Here is a 10,015-nt window from a genome sequence, read left to right as displayed (position 1 = left end):
ATATACAATAATCCAACTAACAGTGTAGAAAAATGAATTGTTGGTTAGCGTAGATGCTCCTTGAGAGTCCCCAGCGAGTAGTCCCCCTGTGCAGCGAGCGACCCCCTCACCTTGCCACCGCCTAGTGGCAGCAAAAGGACGGTGGCGGCACGGCTCTCCTCTCTAATTTTTCTACTCTGCGTGCCACCCTCTCGGTTCAGCATGGAGGGCGATTTAATGAGCGAAGGCGGCCGCTGATCCAGTGCAGTTTGGCTCAGATTCATGCAGGGGTGCTAGACCTGAGCATTTTAGACCCGGTCCGAGCCGACCGGGTTTTGGCCCGCCCATAACCGTTGGGACAGGTTTGGGTAGAGGAAACGAAGCCAAAAAAAATTATCAGAGCATTGGTTCCCATTTTATCAGAAAATAATTCGAACTCTGTGCAACCTTTAAGGCTCTAAATCGATATCACAAGATGCTAATCCAATGGATAAGATTAGAGATATTATTTTACACTTAAGCGCCCGCCGGTCAGCAATGTAAAATTATATTTTTGCGAATCCGGCGCCTTCCATCCAACTCCCCTGCTCTGTTCCATCCAGATACGCCCCCCCTGCGCCCGCGATCCGCTGCCGCCCCTTTGCCCCTTGTGATTGACTCCCGTCTCCTGCGCGAGCTCGTACTGGGGGAGCTCGGCACGCAGCGGCAGGCAACTCGATCGCATGGGCGGCGCGGAGTGCTCGCCCGCACGGGAACGGAGGCAGGAAGTGCGCCTGCGCGGCAGTGGCGAGCTCGCCCAGACCGACGGCGGTGGATCTCCCGTGGCAGCGACGGTAGGACTCGTGCGGTCAGCGTCGGCGCGGCTCGCGGCCGGGCATGTGGGCAGCGGCGTCGGGGAGCTCAAGTTGCGCAGCTCGCGGCGGTCGGCGACGGGGAGTGCCAGGAGTCTCCCGGCGACAAGCACCGTACCAGCAAGAGCCAAGAACACGAAGACACAACTCATTGGAATGTGGTTGAACACGATGGTTTGTGCTGCCGAAAGCTGCAGCGTTTTCTGGACTATTTTCTGAAAGCTCGTGCACACCTCTAAACAAAGGGGTGAAGGGGCGGCGGCGGAGTCAATCACCAGGCTGGCGGAGCGGAGCGCCAGGGGCGCAGGGGCGGCGGCGTATCTGGATGGGCCAGCTGCCGTCCATGGGATTGTCGTGGCAGGATTTTTAGGCAGCTCGCAAAATGCTCAGGTCTAAGGGGTGCCTTGCCGTGGCATGGTATGGCTGGATCTATATGCCGGGCCAGGGCTGCGATTCTAGCATGATGTTGTGGCTCTGGTGCTCAGCATCTTTGTGGTCTGGGATGAACATCAACAACCTTGGGCTATGAGCACTCAGGTCCTTGCGTAGGGATGAAAATGGTCGAAAACGATCGGCAGAGCCTAAAATTGTTTTTGATTTTATATCTTTTTATGAAAATAAAATTGAAAATGATATTGTCGGAAACAAAAATGACACCGGTATGGCGCGAATGTCATCGGAAAAAACATCGATATCTATCGGAAACCAATAATTCACGTTAAAAAACGATTATACATATGCAATGCATGATCGTAGTGAACATCGCCATCATGTATGCGTCCATTACAAGATCTCTTCGACGTACATGCTACATAAAAATGACGTGCGGGCGAATATGAACCTCTGCCACACTGGGAAAAGATCCAGCATTTCCTGAAACGACACTTGATTTTTCTTAGTGTCTATCCGCAAGTCATTTTCGCGCGTACCCCATCTGCTTACCTTCGTTTGACCACTAGACGAAGACGAATCTATCTCACTCACTGTCAGCTCGTACACGATGATCCAAATCGATCCAGCAACATTTATTGCCCAAATACTTGTAGGAGAAAGATAAACACAAGCAAGAAGCACGCTAGCTCTAGGACGTAGGAACCATCCATGGCGTCTCACAGCATGGACGCAGGATACCAATTCATCGATGTGACGACGATAGCACAGCGGCTACTGCTCTTCGTCGTCGTCCCTCTCATGCTGCTGCTGCTGCTTCTGCACATCGCGGCCAATCAAAGCCGGAAGCAGACGAAGCTTCTCCCGCCTTCGCCTCCGGGGCTCCCCGTCATCGGCAACCTGCTCCAGGTCGGCAACCACCCACACGTCTCCCTCCGCGACCTCGCCGCCAAGCACGGCGGCGGCCTCATGCTCCTCCGCCTCGGCACCGTCCCGAACCTCGTCGTGTCGTCCCCGCGCGCGGCGAGGGCGGTCATGCGGACGCACGACCACGTCTTCGCCTCGCGGCCGGCGTCGACGCTCGTCGACAGCCTGGTCTACGGGTCGTCGAGCGTCGGCTTCGCCCCCTACGGCGAGCACTGGCGGCAGGCCAGGAAGCTCGTCACCACGCACCTGCTCACCGTCAGGAAGGTGCACGCCTACCACCTCGCCCGCCACGAAGAGGTAAACAAAACTTGCTGCAACGGCACTATGTTCTCCGATGTTCATTCATGTATATATAATATATACATCATATAGGTGAGGCTGGTGATTGCCAAGCTCCGGGAGGCAGCGGCCGAGGGCACGGAGGTGGACATCGGCAAGATGATGAACGCGTTCGCCAACGACATCATCTGCCGCGCCGTGTGCGGCAAGTTCTTCAGGGCAGAAGGCCGGAACAAGCTCTTCCGGGAGCTGAATCACATGACCACTGTCCTGATCGCAGGATTCAACGTGGAAGACTACTTCCCAGGGCTTGCGCATTCGGTAGGTTCATTGTTCACCAGGTTTACGAGCAATAGGGTGAAGCAGACACACGAAAAGTGGGACAAGTTGCTTGAGGAGATAATAAGGGACCACGAGAGACGACGAAAAAGCTCTGACCATGGGCGTGGCGCAGGTGGTGGGGGCGTTGAGCAAGAAGAGAGTGATGACTTCACCGACGTGATGCTCTCTGTTCAGCATGAGTACGGTATCACCAGAGATCATATCAAGGCCATCTTGATGGTGAGTAGTATAACCATTTTTCTATAGAGAAAAGGGAATAACTGACTGATTAACAAATAATCCAGGATATGTTTGAGGCGGGCACAGCCACATCATCTTTGGTTCTGGAATTCGCCATGGTCGAGCTCTTGCGCAACCCTCATCTCATGGCCAAGCTGCAAGCTGAGGTGAGGAAGAAGACGCCAGAGGGACAAGAAATGGTGAAGGAAGAGAACCTCGCTGGCATGGTCTATCTAAGAGCCGTCGTGAAGGAGACACTAAGGCTGCACCCACCTGTTCCACTCCTCATACCTCATCTATCCATGGCCGACTGTGACATCGATGGCTACACAATCCGCTCTGGAACCAAGGTCGTCATCAACTCATGGGCTATTTGTAGAGATCCAAAGTCATGGGAGAAGGCGGAGGAGTTTATACCGGAGAGGTTCATGGATGGTGGCAGCGCGGCAGGCATCGACTTCAAGGGGAATAACTTTCAGTTTACACCATTCGGGGCTGGCCGGAGGATGTGCCCGGGCATCAACTTTGGTTTGGCCACTATCAATATCATGCTGGCGAACCTCATGTATTGCTTTGACTGGACGTTACCGGCCGGCATGGAGAAGGAGGATATTGATATGACGGAGGTGTTTGGATTGACGGTCCATCGAAAGGAGAAGCTCATCCTTGTTCCAAAACCACATGGTACTTTGCTCACGCCATGAAAACTGAGGCACAGGATCAATTAAGGCGTAAGTAATACAGATTTGCACATTAATGTACCGCAAGTGTCCATATATACGCTTCCTTCATTTTTAAATATACGATGTTTAGGATGTATAATAATTTGCTGGTCTGAAATGCTATATATCTAGAAATGGAGGAACCATGTGTGTGTTTGTGTGTGTTTGTCAAGCAGCTCTATCTACACCAATTATGCTATATTTCCTTAATAAAGTTACAAAAATCATTCAATGATGCTGCTTGTATTGTGAAAATTATGTTACTACGCCCAAAGAAGAATTAGAAAGCCACAAAGACAAAGCAGTCTAGTATCTCTCTTATTTTTTTCTCATAACAAAGTTTACTGATTTCTGACTGTGTACAACTTAGGAATATCTCCCCTCCCAGGGAGGTGGAGAGGTTGCTGTTTTTATTTTGGAGTTTTGGAGAGGTTGCACTTACATTGATAGGCAATATGGTACCAAGATTTCTACCACTGTGTGGGCTTATTCTTGAGCTCCACCTTTTGTGGACCTAAAGGCCCGTTTAGGTATCCATTTAAACCCTAAATGCTTATACCATAACACTTCCGCTTTAACACTTATCCAACATCATGCGCATATCCCTAAAACTCCTTATGAAAACGGACAATCACTAACAGGAGAAAGAGTACATCGATCCCTTATATTACCTACAAGGGAGCAGCCTTTTTGTGATGATGAAATTCTTCACCGTAAATCCATTATTCATCACTATAACCAACTTGTGGTGAAGTTCATAGTTGTCGCAGTGTCATCGCTGACATTGGTATCACAAAAAATATAGCGATGAACTTTTCCAGCACAGATATTCTTTACTTCTATGATAATAAATCGCCACTATTAACCACTACTTCTAGTGAGGAATTGATATTGTAACAATTGTCTCTTGGCTTTGTGACGTCATCTTTATCACCTTATAGGCTTATATGCTAGTGAAAAAAGTTATTTCTCATTAACCAGTGATAATTAGTGGCACATGTTGCCTCGTTAAAATCCTAACAGCAAGAAATCCGATAGATAAAACATAACTCAGCCAAACTAGAAAGGATACAACATTCTTAGGCATTTCGATTTTGATTGTGATCCTTAAAATGTCCTTATCGTGTGGATCATCGCAAGCGACATCATTTCATATGACCTTTTACTAAAATTGAAAACAGGCTTGTTGTTCACTACTACAGAACTACACATCACTGTCGGCCCATCACCACCGGTTATGGGTGGGCTGGCAGTGATGGGTCTTTACTGCCGGGCCAAATGGCTCCACACGGTAGTGCGCGTGTCAGAGCAGAAAACCGGTGGTGATGCCCCCCTTCACTGCCGGCTCGTGGTTAAAATCGGCGGTGAAGGTATCACTGCTGGTTCTTTAAATGAGCCGGCGGTGAAGGGGGGTATCACCGCCGGCTCGTAATAAGAGCCGCCGGTGATAGCCTGCATAGTACAAAACCTCATTCCTCCGCTCCTCCTCCTTCTTCCACTCGGCGCCCTCCTCTCCTTTCTCCATTGTTGCGGTCATTTTTCTTCCAATTGCTCAAGAAAACTCCCATTTTTAAAGGATACACGTTAACATTTTATTTTGAGGTTGGTAACTAGCAATCCTTTAAATTCTTAGCTTGTTTCTTTGTCTAGTTTTTGAAATTTGGCATGAATTTGATGGAGAGGCTCTCTTGCTTCATTTTAGAGCTCATTTGTGGTGGAATTTCAATGGAGTGAGCCGAAATTGTGCTACCACAAGACTAAATGGATCTGATCTTAGCTGAATAATTAGAAACCTTAGTCTGGGGTAATCTTACTCATGATGAGGCAAGAGGGGGGACTGAGTCGTTGCATTAGCAGCCTGTGAAAGGTTGTGCACGCCAGACACCAAAACCTTAGAGGGTTACCACTAACTAATGAATCTTTGTAAAGGCCTCGTAGCGTCCCTATACAATCATACCTCGGAAATATGGTATGGTGCCTTGCAAACACCACATGGTTGGGTCCAAAGTTCTTTTTAACTTTTACGCGACTTGTGGGTAAAGATGTACAACCTCTGCAGAGTGTAAAACTGATCGATCAGCCATGCTCACGGTTAAGAGCGGCCTGGATCCTCACATGATAATACTATCAAAAGAAGGACCTAAATCGTTGTCATTTCATTCATGGTTATGTTATTACTTTATTCATATTCTTGTTTAATTTTAGGTGGTATAAACTTACATCTAGTTAATTGCTAATAAAATTTGACCAACTAAATTAAAAGTTGATGCTGATTATGCCTTATCAATACCTTGATTAGCCTTACACTACATTGTTTCCCACGACCTATTGAGTACCAACTATAAGTGTACTTACCCTTGCAAAACCACTGTTCAGACCAAGTTAATCTGGAGGAGTACCTACATGATTTTGAGGAGTTCTAGGCGTACAGTTCTTCAGTCAGCTGCCTGTGGAGTCGTCGCTACTTTTGGAGTTCCGCTGCGTAATAATTAGACTTTGTAGTTTATTTGAGACTTTCGGTCATGTAATAATGGTTAATACTCTCTTTATTTCGTTATGGCACTGTCTTTGTTATTCACTTATGTCGTACATGTGTGTAACTTGATCCTAGCACACATATATTCAATGCACTTGGTTTTGTCCTTAAAACCGGGTGTGACACTAACCCGCCACTTGGCACTTGAAATAACCCCATTTTCGCATATGCATTATATTTTGAAGGACATTCTATTTTCACACAAAATTAGACTATATTAGAGCATAATAGGATAAGATCCTGGACAAGCAACAACCCAGAGAAAGACGAAGGTCAACGGGGCCAAAAAGGGTCTAGGCTGATCGGCCTAGGGTCCTCAAGGTCCCAATCATGCTCATTCTTGACGAGCACTCCTCCAAGAAGACTTAGGGCCTAAGTTTCACAAGATATGGCAAGTTCACTTCGGGATCAAAGATGGAAGCAAGCAGGACTTTGGAAAGATATCAAGATCCAACCTTATCCCGAGGCTATCCACGAGCTAGGCCCACATGCATACAGAAATAAGGTTCCCAAACATCAGGAGAGACTTGGCGATGAAGGAGGGAGCGAGACGATGAAAGGAAGACCCAGGCCGATCAGCTTAGACCCCCCTAGGCCGATCGGCCTGGGGTGTTTCTTCACCTAATTACCTTCCAATTTCTGCCACGTGCTTTCCAGACTATTGATACCCCAAAAATTTACCGAGCCCCGGCATCCATCCAACAGAACTCAACGAAACTAAAGGCATACACCAAAGGGAGCCGAGGGCCGCTGCAAGTCTTCGGAGTTGTCTAAGATATGGCTTAGGCTGACCCTAGCCGCCATGGCCTCCCTACGTGGTTGTGCCATGGTGGAGTTTAGGAGAGCCAGTAGTAGATCGTCGATGGTATGTACTCGGAGGTGATGATCTAAATATACCTATTATATGAGCAATGTTCTTCATGTAATCCGATCTATTAGCGACTCGTTGTCTCCTTCTATGCTTTCTACCTATGATGAATATGCTTGTCCTATAGTCTAATGCTAGTTTAGACTACATAGCATGCTTTATGTAATCATGATGCTTAGATCTAGTATATCGATCCTTCATGATAGTTAGACATGTTCACCTGTGTTCGTGCCCTTAAACTGCTTGCACCAATAGGGGGGTCGTGATGGGGTCTGCTTTCGTGTAGGGTGGGGGTTTTCGGGAGGTTGACTGGAGGTAGTAGTAGTTTAAAGATTGCTTTGGATGGATGCATGATGTGCTTGCTCGTTGGCTAGAACTACAACTATAAGATGGATAGGATATTGCTACCCTTGGTGGTGTTATATCATATGTGTGTGTGTGTGTGTGTGGATGTGATCTACACTTATTCGTACCATTGATCTTTACAACAAATTTACCTTCATATGCAATCAATGCTTCATGTTAGGATAGATCCGTTAGACTAGATGGAAAACCCTAGTTAGTTCGCTACCGATCCACGAATTGACAAACATTATATAGAATATTCTAAGAGAAAAGCTACGATGATCCGTGTGCTTACAGTTCACAAACTGGCGTGCTAACTGCCGTCAACACTATGCACCCTATGCCTCCAACCATCCTCGTTTGGTGAATCCATTGGGGAGCATCGACAACTCGCCTTTGGCTGGCACTCATGGTTGCACGTTCCTCCTCCTCCTCCTACCTTTTTTGTTTGCCACCTCCTCCTCCTTCCTAAGGTATGGCGACCTCCTTCATAATTTCTTTGCATCATTATATTGAACTTTGCTTCTTTTTCTCCATGTAATTGTGGTGATAATCAATATGGTTTTAGGGCTCAATTAGAAGATAAATCAGAATTTGTCCTTTGGTTGGTTAATGGTCTGCCATCTGATCTTGTGCTTGGTGAAATAAAAAAACTGATCTTGTCCTTGATAAAAACAAATCTGGTTTGCTTGTTAAAAAAGATTTTGTCTTTTGTTTTCTTGTTTGATGTATGATCTCACATTCAATCTCCATATGAATGAAAGGAGCTCTTGGTTGTTAAAAAGTAGCTAAATATTTTGATGGTTTTTTTCAATTGAGTAGTTGGCTCAGATAGGCTGTGATAGACTGATAGGTTTGAAAGATGTCCACATTGCTCAAAGTTCTAGTTATACTAGCTAGGTTTCAAAAACTCATTAGATGTTTTTTCAGCTCTCATAAGCCCAGATTGAAAATCTACATCTAGTGAAGAGAAAGGAGCATTATTCTTGTTCTCGATTCTCTTGAAATGAGCATTAGACATTTAAGCTTCAATACCTTATTCTTCCACTTTAGCCCTATGAACTCCTGACCATACATGATAATACGTCATGTATGTTAATCTTCGTCTTTAAATCTGTAAGGTGAGAACGAAACAAGATTTTGGCAAGAGTGGATACACATTTTGGCGCTGAGGTGTTGTTTATCAAAAGAGTGGCAAAGTGGAAGGTAATTTACCATGTATAAACTTTTCATTTGTTTTTACCAAATACATGCTTTACGGACAGACTTCGTAAACTCTATCGCCCATCAATGAATTTTATATTGCTTGTACGCGAGACACCATCTATCCACCAAAAAAGTGATAGATGTATATCCAGTTGTTTATTTTGCTTTCAAGCTATTAATCACCACTAGAGAACTGACTTTAAATCCACCCATTTAGTCTCAGTTTAATTTCGGTCCGAGAGAAAATGGAGTGCGCTAGAATTTACTCCCGGTTGGTATTTGCAATCAGGACTAAAGGGGACCTTTTAGTTCTAGTTCAAAAATCAGCCACCCGTGAGGATCCCTGGTTGAAAAATTCAGGCACACATGGGGACCCTTTAGTCCGGGTTGGTAAGATCAACTGAGACTAAAAGTTCACCATTTAGTAACCACTCGGGACTAAAGCAACCGGGATAAAAGGGGGTCCTTTAGTCCCGGTTGGAGTCCAACCGGGATAAAAGAGTCCCCACGGGTGGCTAAAAAAAGAATAAAGCCTTCGAACCCTTTTTATCCTGGTTGGTGTTTCCAACCGGGATAAAAAAGGGTCCCCCATGTGTGGCTGGAAAAGGACTAAATCCCTCGAACCTTTTTATCCCCGTTAGTATTACCAACCAGGATTAGATGAGGTCTTTAATCCCATTAGTGTTACCAACCCGGATTAAAGGGTCCTCCATGAGTTAATACAAAAGGATAGCATCCCCTATATAGACAGATCTGGTGTGTAGGTGGGATGGCAAGGAAGCTATGCGCGAGGCTTGAGGTCATAGGTTCGTATCCCACAGACCGCACACGCGCATATTTCGCGTGAAAAATCGCGTGACTTGTGCGCGTGTGGGGAGCCTCCCAGGACCCCCCAATATTTTTTTATTTTTGCAATTTTTTTTCAAAACCATTTACCAACCGAGATATGATAAAAGACCCCCTTTTATCTCGATTAATTAATCCGGATGCATTTTCAGGAGATATGCATCCTAGTAACCGGTACTAATACCGAATTTTATAGTAGTGAATCGCTCTTCCACAAGGGATGCATGCACGAACGAAAGCAATGTTTGTTTCATTTGAGCGTGAAGAGGGGTAGATTATTGAGAGATTAAAGATGCTTTTTCACTCTATCTCTAACAAACAGTAGCAGTCGTGCTCACTTTCAAACTCTGTCTCTAACCGACGAAAATTCTTTTGTTCAGAGACAAACAAATAAACTTTGTTGTCAATGACTAGGATTTGTCCTTGATCCGCTTCCTCCATTCCTATTTACTAAGAGTTTATCTTGTCTGATACACAGCACTACCCTTTTCTTTTCAGTACACTT

At 45.8% G+C, this 10,015-nt stretch overlaps 1 protein-coding gene across 1 annotated transcript; it reads left to right on the top strand.

The window, feature by feature from the left end:
* The first annotated feature begins 1,807 nt into the window (after positions 1-1,807).
* Positions 1,808-6,291, top strand: LOC117834077 (indole-2-monooxygenase). Its single transcript, XM_034713696.2, has 4 exons — positions 1,808-2,444; positions 2,520-2,987; positions 3,053-3,718; positions 6,086-6,291. Exons 1-3 carry the CDS (start codon positions 1,932-1,934, stop codon positions 3,689-3,691), a joined length of 1,620 nt encoding a protein of 539 aa, XP_034569587.1. The 5' UTR covers positions 1,808-1,931; the 3' UTR covers positions 3,692-3,718; positions 6,086-6,291.
* The last annotated feature ends 3,724 nt before the right edge of the window (positions 6,292-10,015 follow it).

This window comes from Setaria viridis, chromosome 8 (assembly GCF_005286985.2).
Source record: "Setaria viridis chromosome 8, Setaria_viridis_v4.0, whole genome shotgun sequence".
Lineage (NCBI taxonomy): Eukaryota > Viridiplantae > Streptophyta > Magnoliopsida > Poales > Poaceae > Setaria > Setaria viridis.
This window is presented reverse-complemented; position numbering and strand designations above follow the sequence as displayed.